The 13,318-nt window shown below is 47.7% G+C and overlaps 1 protein-coding gene and 1 long non-coding RNA gene across 2 annotated transcripts; one reads left to right on the top strand and one right to left on the bottom strand.

Annotated features, from left to right (window-relative positions):
- Positions 1 to 966: 966 nt before the first annotated feature.
- On the bottom strand, positions 967 to 5,716 carry LOC146334462 (apolipoprotein A-II-like). The gene is made up of 4 exons (XM_084824056.1): positions 5,674 to 5,716; positions 4,747 to 4,828; positions 2,526 to 2,661; positions 967 to 1,231 (listed from the first exon to the last, which is right to left on the bottom strand). The coding sequence occupies exons 2-4, from the start codon at positions 4,796 to 4,798 to the stop codon at positions 1,117 to 1,119; spliced, it is 303 nt and encodes a 100-aa protein (XP_084680182.1). The 5' UTR covers positions 4,799 to 4,828; positions 5,674 to 5,716; the 3' UTR covers positions 967 to 1,116.
- Positions 5,717 to 6,457: 741 nt separating this feature from the next.
- Positions 6,458 to 10,692, top strand: LOC146334461 (uncharacterized). The gene is made up of 4 exons (XR_014786290.1): positions 6,458 to 6,778; positions 6,862 to 7,144; positions 9,479 to 9,604; positions 10,424 to 10,692. It is a non-coding gene; the product is annotated as an uncharacterized LOC146334461 (long non-coding RNA).
- The last annotated feature ends 2,626 nt before the right edge of the window (positions 10,693 to 13,318 follow it).

Raw genomic sequence — 13,318 nt, 5'->3', positions numbered from 1 at the left:
AAACTGTGGATGATGGGCAACAGTTCTTATGGTTCTTTGAGCTGGAATTACACAGGACAGCCCTTGAAATAGAGGACTGTCCTCTGAAAAAGGGGACACACGGCCACCCTACGGCAATGCTGCTTGCCGCAACATATTCCAATATTTTCTTGGATTTTTTTACTTAACTGTGTAAACAAACATAATTTCTTATTTTTGAAAACATGTTATAAGCAGGGACCGGCCAGCCAGGCACAGATATGGTTACAGATGCTCATTTTATTATTTTTCCTTTAAATACATGTTATCCTTTTCTATGACGAAATGGAGGTGGCCCCAAGCCAATAGGGCCACTGAAGCAAACTCCATTTTATTCCTGGAGTCGTGATGGCACTGCGATTTCAGTGAATTTTAAATGGGAAATTGCACATGGTCTTTTTTGGATCGGTGTAGCGAACAGTTCTAGGGTGTTTGGGTTTTTTGCTTTAACATATGTAGTTAATGTAGAAGGAGTTGTAAAGCTTAAAATACCAAAATTGCCAGCATACTTTAGCTTGAAGCTCTTCCTGCCCGGAACTCAGACTTGGGAGAGCTGTTTCGTCCTCTTAGAAACGGGGGGAACTCCTGTAAAAGGTGGGAAATCACCAAATGATTGGGAGTCAAGGGGAATGGGGCATGGCCAGGAAAAGGGGGTGTGGCCATCTGGGGAACCCTGAAGCAGTAGATTGGGACCCCAGGCAGGCCATATTGGGTCCATGGGCCCAAGGTCCCCCAATTCTAGTATATACGTTGTTGGCATTACCCATTAGAAAGGAGGAGGGATGGGCAACTCCAGGGTCCCAATTTAGTTCCTGTGCAACTGCCCACTTTAAGCATGGGGGATGTAAGTGGAGATCTATAGTCTCTGGATTTCAGCTTGCAGAATCTGGATGGCAGAGAGTCTAAAATGCAGCTCCGCTGATACCCAAAGCAAACCACACAGACACACACGGTTAGAGAAGAAGGGCTGCTTCGCCTTTATTGAGACCAGAACAAGATCCAGACAGTCTCCTTGTGTTACAAGACGGTGCCAGAGTTGCCCTCATTTCACTCTCTGCAGAAGGGCCCGAGAGATCTTGGAGGTAGAGTCTCCGCTTCTTACGGGGCAGATTTCTTGCCCAGTTCTGCCAAGCTAGCAAGGAATTGGTTGAAACTCTCCTTCAGGTGGTCAGTAGCAGAAGACATAGTCTCATGTAACTGTTGAAAGTGTGTCCTGATATTAAAAAAGAAAAAATGGGTGGATCATCAGGCCAAAGCTTCCATCTGATTCATGTGTTTGTCATTGCAGCCAAAGGGAAACTCCCTAAAAGCCCACAAGTGAACAGCCTTCTCTTCTAGGTTGTCCTCAGCGGCGGCTATTCCAAGTTTGACTGTGTCTGAACATGGAGGATGGATTCCTAATTCTTAACATAAAAAAGCCCTGTGAGATCAGACCAAAGGTCCATCTAGCCCTGCATCCAGTTTCCAACTGTGGTCAGCCAGAAGCCATTGGGCAAGCTGCAGTCAGGATTTGAAAACAACTACCACCACCCCAGTTCTTTGTCCCCAGAAACAGGGACATTTATTTAGAATAATAAATGACCAAAATAATTTCCTGCCCTCTAAGCATTTGGTCACACTCTCAGAAGCAGCCTATCCCCAATCCGGTCACAGTTCAGACTACAGTCCCCATCATCCCCAGCCAAAGAATATTGCCACCGAACATGGGGAGGTCTTTAAAAACCAACAAAATCCTGTTCCACCCTCTAACCGTTTTGTTGCACTCTCAGAAACAGCCTGTCCCCATCTGGCCACTTTCTAGATATGCTGGGCTACAGTCCCCATCATCCCCAGCCAAAAGGGGCAGGCAGGCTGGGCATGATGGGCACTGTAGCCCAATACATCTGGATGGTGGAATTTTGGGACTCTTCAATTTGGGGCAGGGGAGGTGTGTTTCCCAGGGATGGAGGGTCTACAAAGGTGCGGGCAGGGGGCTATACAAAAGTGGAGAGGGGGTGCCGCTCTCAGCTCAATAACAAGCAAAGTCACCCACCCCGCTACATCTTCTCCTTTTCTTTCTCCTATGTAGTGAATAGTTCCTATTTGGATCTGAAGGGAAAGGGTGATGGATCTGGTTTTGGTGGGGCAGAGACTCCATTCTGGGTTTTACTTACAACCAGCCAGGAGTCTAAGGGAGCTATCCAAGGTGCTAGACCCTTTTGGGGGCTAGGCTCCAGCACCTTGGATAGCTCCTTTAGCTGCCTGGCTGGTTGTAAGTAAAGCCCAGAATGGAATCTTTGCCCCACCGAAATCGGATCCACCAGCCAGCTCTGCTTCCCACACTTGGGAATACGTCATGACCCCCAGCCTTTGGACCTTCCAGTGTGCAGCAGAGGATTCTAATGGGCACGAGGCCCGGGCTACTTCCCTGGGAGCAGGCAGGCAGTGTTTCCTCTTTGGGGGTGGGGGGAGAGTTTAAACAGCCATGCTACCCACAGCCCTCCTGTGGTTCAAAGAGCAGCTCTTACTGTGCCTGGGTCCTCACTTCGGTGAGCCTCTCCGGGGAAATGTACTCATTCAAGGTCTGAGACAACTTCTGGAATACCTCAAAACCAGGGACCTCGGCCTGATCCTGTCCTTCTGCTTGCCGCTTCACGAGAGCACCTGCAAGGATGTGGGCAGACTCATGAGTCGAGGCCGCCATCCGCCAATGAAGGAGACATTTCCATCCATTTTCAGCATCCGTAAGATGCAACCCCAAATTCTCAGGATGGTTTAACATTTAAAACAGGGGAGGGTGACTGCCACGATCTCTCACAATTGGCCATGCCAGCAGGGCCTGATGGGAGTCATAAGCCAAAACATGTGGAGGGCCACAAGTTGCCCACCTCTGATTTAACCCCCCCCCCGCCCCTTTAGAGCGTTCAGAGGTGGACCTGGGCACCAGAAGGGCAAACCTTTTGAAATACACCTGCCACTCTTTTCCCTGGGTGCCCCCAATATCTGGAGTCATGTGGGTGGCAACCGGGGAGAAGGGCCTTCTTCGGTGTGGCACCCCAGTTATGGAACTGGAAGATTTTACTTATGTCTTTTTGGGGCCTGGCTGATAATAATAATAATAATAATAATAATAATAACAACAACAACAACTGCAACTATTATTATTATTATTATTATTATTATTATTACATTTCGACACCCCCACCCCACCCCAGCCAAAGTTCTCTGGGCGGTTTACACAGATTAAAACCCATTAGAGATACAGTATACAAAGTTTAAAAACCCATCTACACAAAAACACACACATAGTTTACACAACCTATATCTACAAACAATTTTAAGCAATCAACAATAAGACAAGTCCAGGACCTGACTGAAACTCATCATATGCTGCCAAATGCCTGAGAAAAGAGAAAGGTCTTAACCTGGCACCGAAAAGATAACAATGTTGGTGCCAGGCGGGCCTCGTCGAGGAGAATGTGAGGCCGCCACCGAGAAGGGCTCTCCCTCCTTGCCTCCTTCTGAGCTTCTCTAAGAAATGTCACTTTGCCCCAGGCCTATTAAATAATCCGTTGGGCTGTTTTAACTAACCTCCTGACACAGCAGGGGTGTTGGACCTCAGGTGCAAGGAACAAACCAGGCCTTCTTGGGATCCCAATTCAGCCCTCTGATTCCCTGGATTTTCACTCCCTCTTCCCCACAGCCACCAATCATCTGGTGGTTTCTTAGCTTTTGCACCCCCCCCCCATTTTAAACGGTTGAAATGCCTCCCTTAAGGCTTAGATACTGGCAACTGGCATTCTAAATGGAAACATGCTGATATTTTTGCCCCACTCCTTTCACCTCAGCCCCACCCACCACTGGAATGTGGCTCCCAAGAGCATCTCCAAAACTGAATCTGGCCCAGAGGCTGAAAAACATTCAACACCGCTGTGATTTAGGTTTGTAAATGCTGACCTGGGTGCATGATGGAAATACGATTTTTAAAAATCAATTGGTAACCCATTTTTAAAGCCATTTCATCGAGGGACTACTATCCCAGCTTGTGGTAGGGGGTTCCACAAGTTAGATATGTGAAGAAGTACTTTTCTCAAGGTGCGGGGGACTGAACATAAATACCAATTCAAGTTAACCAAAACAGGACAAGTATTTATCAGTCTGTCCATTTTGTTATTTACATTAACTTCAGTGTGGGTATCTGGGGGATGAATCCTCAGCGGTGGTAGGAAGGCTTTCTCCCCAACCCCCATTATTTTCCCATTGGTTCCCAACCTTCCATTTCCTAGATCACAATGTTTACTTGGAAGTAGCTTCAACTGAATTCAGTGAGACTTAACTGGGGCTGTTGACAACATGCTAACCCACATTCAGTGGTTGAGTGTGGGTTGTTGTTGAACCATGGATTGTTTGTTGAACTGTGGGTTAGCATGTTGTCTGAACCCAGCCAGGGTGGCTTGTTAACCACACAGTGTGGCTGGTTAACCACCCTGAACAACACAACAACAAACCATGGGTTCTCAAGGTGGCTTGTTTGAGAAAAATAAGCCACACTGCGTGATTAACAAGCCATCCTGCCTGGGTTCAGACAACACACTAACCCATGGTTCAACAAATAACCCACAGTTCAACAACTACCCATGCTCAACTACTGAGTGTGGGTTAATGTGCTGTCTCAACAGCCCCACTTCCAAGTAAGTGTGTTTAGGATTCCTCAATTTTGTGACAAAAAGGAATTGCCACTCTTCATACCTTCCAAGCAGTAAACACAGACCAACAAGATTGCCAGGGCAAACACTTTCATCTTGGCACGATCTGGACTCTCCTTCACCTTCTGGAGAAAAGAGAAGATGAGGGGAGGTTCTGAACAAGGAGGAAAGAAACCAGGACCACCAATCCTTTGTTACATAGCATGTGTTACTCTGCTGCTCTACCTGCAAGTCATCATGAGAACTAGAAAGGATTGTATTCCTCCCATTTTGATCAATAGAAAGCTGTGATTCTTGAAGTAACTTCTCTCAGAATATTCTGAAGAGGACTGCTTCAGTCTGCAATATTTTGTTGCAGGAACCAGTTGTAATGAATAGCAACAATTATAACATCGTCGGGGTAAATCCTCTATTTCAAACAAAGTCAGCACTGTCTTTTTGACTTTTCTACTTAACACCCTTCTACTCCAACCTTGCCACCTCCCCCGCCCAGCCTTGACAACAAGCTGAAATGCAACTGGTGTAGTTGGCCTAGCTTGGCGATGCAACAGCATGGCTTAATTTGTGCATTGGCATTTGTTGCCATTTGCCCATGCCTGATCTCAGCCCTGGCACACCCAAAATAAGACTAGGTGAAAATGCCCCTGGGAAGAGTGCATTTCCACCTGACCATGGAGAGAAGAGTGGCCATGCATCAGGGATTCCTCAGGCGACGCGCTTCTGGATGCAAGGGCAGTATTTCTAGATAGATTTGAGCCCCGGCACAATCTGTTTTCTACAAGCTAAGCTCTGTATTGCAGCGATGGGGAATGCTGTATCGGTGGATTTCTGCCTGTCATACAGCCGAGAAAGCCATCAGAGTTTCTGTCTGGGGGAACTGAAAAATGTGGCAACTCCCATGCCTTCCTCTCTCCCTTTTCAACAACAACAATAACAACAACAACAATAAATACTTTTGTTTCCTGCTTACCTGAGGAATCAATTAAAAAGAGCTAGTCAGGGTAGAAATGTGTTCTGGTCGGAGCCTACAGGTCCTTATATACCACACTGGAAGCCCAGTCTCTTTCACCTGATCTGATCTTCCTTCTGATTGGCGTTATGTCCCTCCCCATCCGATGACATCTGCCAAGTCTCTTTGGAGCTGAGTGCGTATGTTGTCTAATCAATAGCAAAAGCAATTTCCATGTAAACTGGTTTGGGGGTCTAAGGGTCAAACTGAGTGGCAGCTCCCTCCCTCCCTCCCTCCCTCCCTCCCTCCCTCCCTCCCACACACACATTTCATGATAACATTTAGTATGGACGAGAAAACCACTGTCACACCACAGTGGCACGGGCTGCAAGCTGCGCCTTTGTGAAACGCCATTTTATAAACCTTTGGCATTGCCGCATCCGGAAAACGGTGTACGTTTTTGGGCACCCCATCTCCAAATGTGAAAAGAAAGGATGTGGTGGGAGACTTGGGAAACGGCAAGGAACAGAGGATCAGGGGGCTGGGGAGAAGGCCAGAGTGCCCAAAGCTTTTTAGTTTGGGGGCAGGGGAGAGGATCTGGGAGGGGGATACAAAGGAGCAGAGGTGTCTGTCAAATCTCTTTGAGCCCCAGAGCAGAATTCAATTTGGAGAACTTCTAGTGGTGGGCGGGGCCAAAAGCAAAAGAGGTGTGGCTGAAGGCAAAAGGGGTGTGGCCAAAATACCAGCCTATTTTAGCTTAAAGCTCGTACTGCCCATAATTAAGCCTTAGCAGAAGCATTTCAGCATTCTAGAATGGGGCAGGAGGGAAACTATGCCAAAGTTGGGAAACCACCAAACAATCGGGTGGTCAGGGGGTGGAGGGGGAAGACTGTCTGACCATCTGGCAAACCCCAGATGGCCAGACTGGGATCTGAGGGAGATTAGGTTTGGCCCACAGCCCTGAGGTTCAACACTCCTGTGAAGGCACACGAACAGAGAGATCCTTTTCTGTCGCTCTTCTCCTACTAGAACCGGAGACGTTTGAGGAGGAGGCTTGGCAGTCATGCACCACTTCTGAGAAAAGCACTTCCTTATAGAGCTCAGTTGTGGGACTCCTTGCCACAAGGTGGGGTCATAGACTTCAATTTATATGGTTTAAAAAATGGATTATGGATTGATCTATTGATCATATTTCTATCCTGCACCCAGATCAGCAGTTCCAAACCTACTGCGGAAGCAGGGCCGGCCCAAGATATTTTGTGGCCTGAGGCAAAGAACAAGATGGCGCCCTCCCCCGTTCCATCTACAAAAGCCAACTGGACTCTTGTCGTCGACACTGACAATGGAACCGCCTCCTCCGCTGCACCTGAAGGCAGCCGCTTAGCTTAGGAGGCACTGGGCAGGATGCTTGGCACTCAGCCCTCTCCTCCAACTCCTTGCTGCCGCCTCCCAGCATCTGCCACCTGGGATGACCACCTCACTCTGCCTCAAGGTAGGGCCGGCCCTGAGCAGAAGGCTGATTAAAATAGCCTGACGGATGGATTTAAAAGCCTGGGAAGCATTACAAGTTTTCCTGACCCCAAAAAAACATACAAGTAACGGCTAAGAAAGCCTCCCTCTTCCACAGCTGGGGTGCCCCAGCCGAGAAGGCTTTCTCACCGATTGCCACCCGTCTGAATTCAGCTGTCAGGAGCCCCGAGAGGGGGGCCTCCAATAAAGAACTTAACACACAGGCAGGTATATTTCGAAAAGATCCCCTTTCGGGTGCCCACGTCGAGCATTGGACACTTTAAAGTGGTGGTAGGCTATCTGGTGCTTTCCAGATGTTTTGGACTGCAGGTCCCCTAAGCCCGAGCCAACATGGCCAATGGGTAGGATTATGGGAGTTGTAGGCCCAAACACGCCAGGTTGTCGATCCCTGCTCTAAAGGGTGATGTAAATCCTTCTTATTCTTTTGTCTGCTGAATACATCTATGCCTGTCGCATGATCAGCAAACCCTACAGAAGCCCCGCCAAGAAAAAAAGGTGGCAACATTACATCAACGCCCCTAAAACCGTCCTGAGGTTGCCAACTGCTTTTTTATTTTCTCACTAGCCCTGATAGTAACACAGATGTAGTTTTTCTCCCCATCCATTTATCTCCATGTCGTTTTGGTCAGGTTGCTGTTAAAAGCACATGAGCAGCGCAAGGCGGAAAAGTTGGCAATGCTAGCTTCCCCTGCTGCTGAGATGGAGCCAGCTCTGCTAATAGTTCTTTAGCATGCATGTTTCTGATTATATTCCCACACTAGAAAGCGGCCACTTTCTCGCCAGCCTTCCGTCCTGACTCTTCCCACCTATTGAAAAGGTTGCCAAGTGATGCGGGGAAAGGGCCTCGGCCTGCTTTTGTGCATTTAAAATAAGCTGGCTCTGCAGAAATCAGGAGGTGATACTTTTTTACCCGTATGGGTGTCAGCATCATCAGTTGCCCAGGTTCGGAGGTTCAACTGATGCAAGAAGCACAGAAGCAGGCATTTGTTAAAAAAAAAAAGAGTTGGCAATCCTAGCATCAGAAACCCAAGCTGCTTCTGTTGATATCCCTAAAGGACTCGCCAGCTCACAGGCTGGGACAGGTATATTAGCAGCGAGGTGAAGGACAGTGTTTTGGCCTGATCTTATCACTGGACATTAACCTCCAACATGTCAGGTTGACTAATGTGTTGCTGAGTGGGGAAATGGAGTCAGCAGAAAATGTTTTTCTAGAAGTCCAAGGAGCAAAGAGGACCTTAAGACACTCTCTAGGGCTGGTCAGTGGGTCAAACAAACAACAACCCCCTCCCCACGCAAAGGAACAAATCCGCACATACCCATTTCAGCCCTTTGGATTCTTTCCCTTTCACCTTACCAAGGATGTGTAAGGACACCATCGCTTTGCGTGGAGCTGGTGGCGCCGTCAGGGTCAGACTCTGGAGAGAGGACCAAAGCTCCCTCCAGCAGCACGAGCAGGAGGGAGGGGCTACACAGCAGGGATGGCGCACCACATTCTGAAGTCAGTGAAATCATAACCTCCCAAGGCAACTTACAACAATGAAATAGACAAATACAGTTTCAGAGAGACGACAATCAGAATAAATGCTCACATACAAATCAGAGTTAACAAGATTTTCTGAGCCTGCCTAAAAGCTTGCAATGTCAGGGCCTGGCAGACTCTTAGTGGCAACCAGAGGTATGGGGCCACTGCCATCTGAACAGCCCTGGCCCCCGCCCATTAAGGCTGCACACTTATCTGGGAGAAAGTCCCATTGACGTCTCTTGGGCTTACTTCTGAGTAGGAATGCCTAGGATCGCCCCGTCTGTCCAAAGTCTACATTTATCCCAATGCACCATTGCTTAGAGCTGCAAAGAGAGATTTTACAGAGAGACAGGCTGAGCAACCTGCGGTTCTCAGAGCTGGCTAAGATTTAGGGTGCTGATCAGACGTTGCTCTTGAATTGGTGCCACCTGTGAGCTTGCTTCTGCACCTTTCTGTCATATTTGTCAAGTTGGGTTTCAGCAACAGGTTTTTACAACAGAACCTGTCCAAAGTTGCCCTCTGCTCCCCACTTGAAGGGTGTGTGCAATACATGAAACTGAAGGTGTACCAGTTTGTGAGACAAGAAACAAACAAACACAAATACCTGTCCACACAGAGATGTGATAACTGTTAAATACATATCAGGATTGCAACTGTCCCCACCAAGGAGGGCTCTTGTGTTTTGAACAGCTGTTAGTAAGGCAGAAATACAACAGGTGCTGTTTTCCCTAGCATGGAGATGCAGGTATTTATTTGTTTCATTTATATCCCAAGGAGCCCAAGGTGGTGTTGACTATCTGCCTCCTCTCCCTTCTTATCCTCACAACAACCCTGACTGGCCCAAAGTCACCCCAGTGAGCTTCAAGACGAGTGGGGACAATACCGCACTGGCTCTCTAAGGTATGGAAAAGCCTCACATACAACTTACGTATGCGCATTTATATATGTACAGATGCACGTGTAGAATTGACGCTGCAAGGCAAGTTACTGCCTTCCTACCTCTTCCCCCCGCCCCCCTCACACAGGCTCTGTGCCTTTAACATCTGTGAGACAGGCAGACACTCAACAGATGCTGCTTTCTTCATTCTTGCATCACCATGCCAGAGAAAGCTGCACCTCTTGCATTTCTGCCTGGCCAATGGGTGCGAAAACACAGGACTAGGCCTGTAAAGCTGGCCACATATGCATGCCCCCTGCCAAAAAGAAGGTAAAGGTGTCCCCAACCAGCCGTGTCCGACTCTAGGGTGTGGTGCTCATCTCCATTTCTAAGCTGAAGAGCCAGCGCTGTCCGAAGACGCTTCCGTGGTCATGTGGCCGGCATGACTGAACACCGAGGTGTACGGAACGCTGTTACCTTTCCCGCCGAGGCGGTACCTATTTATCTACTTGCAATTTCTTGCTTTCGAACTGCTAGGTTGGCAGGAGCTGGGACTGAAGACGGGAGCTCACTCCGTCACGCGGCCCTCGGGTCTCGAACTGCTGTCCTGCCGACCTTCCAGTCTGCAGTTCAGCATCTTAACCACTAAGCCACCGCGGGCCCCCCCCCCAAAAAAAGAGGACCCAGTTTTTCATATAATTTGTACATACTAATTTATATAGGCTTAGGTGCAATGTAGGAATGATCACTATCATTTAAAGAGAAATGAACATTCTCTTCTCATATGGAAACAGAAAATCTGGGATCTTGAACTAATGGAGAAACGTACTAAATACCTTCAGGTACAAAGAGGCCAAGAAGAAACTGACACTTTTTATGGAATACGGTAACCAGTTATTGAATTCACTAATGCTGAGAAGAATCCAAGCCAACCTCTTTTAAGACCCACAGATCTCTGTGGTGGGATCTATTAGGGTGATGAGTGATAACTTTATCGGGTCATCTTGCTTGTCCCAAATAGAGTCCCAAGTGATCAGAAAGACTGAAAAGAAATTGACTTACATGTGCTGGACTTAAATTTGTTACTGTTCATTGTTACTTTGAAAAATGCAATAAAAAGAACAAAAAAAAGTAAATAAAAAAGAGAAATGCAATACATCTCCCCAGAGTAGGGAAGACTGTAACCAGGTGACCTGTGGGTCTCCCTGCTCAGTCGACTATCTAGTTGCTAACTGCTGACTGGCAACATCTGAGGCCATCTACCAAGTGCCTCCTCTGAGGGAGGTTCGAGGATGGCAACAAGGGAGAGGGCCTTCTTGGTGGTGGCTTCCCAATTGTGACACACCCTCCCCAGTGAGGTGCCAACATTGTCATCTTTTCAGCACCAGGTGAAGACTTTCCTTGACTCCCAGAATTTGATGGCATATGCTGGGGCTTTTTCAAGTGAGTTTGTTTATCAAGCCCTAATAGTTGTGTTGTTAATTGTTTTTAATGGTTTCAAATTGTTTTAAATGTTGGGATGTTAAAGGTTTTATATTGTGAATTGCCCAGTGAGCTTTGGCTGTTGGGTGGTATAGAAATGGAAGGAAGGAATTTCGAGGCCTTTGCTGCTGTCCCTTTTTAGGGTTCAGCAGAATGAGCAAGGGAGGGACCCCCACCCCACCCCAAGCACTGATGTAGCACAGTTTGAAGGAAGTGGCCCTTGTAAGACACTTCCCCAACCTCATGCCTTCCAGATCTGTTGAACTACAACTTCCAGCATCCCCCAGCCAATGATGCTAGGAGGTGTAGTTCAGCACATCTGGAAGACACCAGTAGCTTTTCTACACGAGGCTGTTAATCGGCTGTATTGACTTTCAGTTTCATTCCAGAATTGAGATCAGAGCACTAGACACTCTGCTCCTGCTTTTCTGCTATGTAACCTCTAGGTGGCACTGTGGTACAGCAGCCGATCACAAAGACAAAAGAGGAAATCACATTTCCTTTCACTTTCACAATTAAAAGCCACAATGCTGGTTAAACACAGAAGTGAAACTGAAGGGTCACGACATCGCCTAAAGAACCCATAAACAATTGTGAGTGGGGAATGATGAGTGCAAGATAAATGCCTCGGCTAGAAAAGCCCCAAGTAGGGAAAGGCTGTTGTAAGTCTAAAAATACCAAACTGCACCATTGCCTCCAGGTGCCAAATGCTGTGAGTGTGTGTGCGCGCACACGTGTAATAATAAGGAATGGCTACTGCATTCCCATCCTTCTTGTGCGGCTTCCTGGAAGCAACTGGTTGGCCACTGTGAAAAGCTGAATCAGATGGACCTTTGGCTCGATCAGGCATGGCTCTTATCTTGCACTTCCTTCCAGATCTCCAAAAAGCCCCTCCACTGAGGTTTGGAGATGTGTACCTGTGCTCGTAAGGAAGTGATTCATTAACAGAGGAGTTTAAAGGCTAGTGATTGACTGATCAACTCAAATGTCTCTAATTATTGAATGGCCCATTGAAAACAGGACACAGCAGCTGAGCTCACACCCCTGATCCTCTACACACAGTTGCACGTTCGAGGGGTCGGGAAAAGCTGCAGTTATGCACACGCATACCCCCACGCAACCTCAGCATCACCCTCCATGTGCCTTACTGTATAACTGACATGCTCTTATCATCATAAACAGGAGGGTGACGTACCTGACTGAAGACTGGGCCGGGGAGGGGGCTGGGGGATGGAAGACAGAGGAAACAAATTGCCTTTTGTTTTGCCCTCCAGTTCTAAGGTTCTGGGAAATGGTCCATCACAAACTATTGAGTTGGCATCCTGCATTTGAGTGTACACAAATGTGGCATGGACTCTCAGCCTATCTCCCTTGTCATAACTGCACATCATGTTCCCCCGTGTTTGAAGAGTCACCGGGCGATCCAAGTCCAAAGGATTGGTTGCATAGCCACCCCCGCCCCCACACAGCATTTCTGGAAGAAGAAGAAGAAGAAGAAATAGAATACCATGCGCCCCTCCCACATCAGTCCTGCCCTCCAACCTGAAATACCTGGAAAGCAAATTTCTGGAAGGAGGCGGGGAATCAATCCGGTTATTTCTTAGTTCCAAGAATGAGATATTGAATAGAGCTGTGTGCAAATGACCTCCTGAAATTCTCCACCTTACCTATGGGCAGAGAAATTTGGGAGACGATTTCACCAAATTTCTCCAGGGGGAGGAGAAATTACCCCCAGTTTCTCCCAGGTAGGGCTCCCCATTGTCAGGGCTTGTAGCACAGCTTCTTTCTTTTTGGGTAAGGTTTTTTGGGGGGGGGTTATTGCTGCAAAAGCATCAGCTGTCATGGCAGGCTGGCCCCCAGTGTGCATCCACCACAGTGCAGGTGGGGGCACTGCTGTGTGTAGCACCAGGGATGAGGTGGAGTTAGTGCCCTGCCAAAACCTGTCCTCCAATCTCCTGAAAGTTTTCTTCCCCCCATGAAAGAGGCTTCCATTGTTCGGCCTCCTTCAGGATGTTTTATAACAGGATGCTTTTGCTCACTCGTTTCGCCCTGAGACTATTTTTCAGAAAAGTGCTTCATTATGAAGGAGGTGACATTTTGGTGAAAAGCTGGTAAACTGGTGGCCCCCCCAGTTTGAATATGCTGAATCCAAATGTTCTGTTTACCAAGATGAATTCTCACAGGAACACCTAGAAAATTTGAATTCAATTTTTTTAAAAAGTGCTGGTTCCAGTAAATCAACAGACCGGCCACAG

This window comes from Heloderma suspectum, chromosome 17 (genome assembly GCF_057233095.1).
Source record: "Heloderma suspectum isolate Gila_16-S chromosome 17, 16-S_ref, whole genome shotgun sequence".
In the NCBI taxonomy this organism is placed as follows: Eukaryota; Metazoa; Chordata; class Lepidosauria; order Squamata; family Helodermatidae; genus Heloderma; species Heloderma suspectum.
This window is presented reverse-complemented; position numbering and strand designations above follow the sequence as displayed.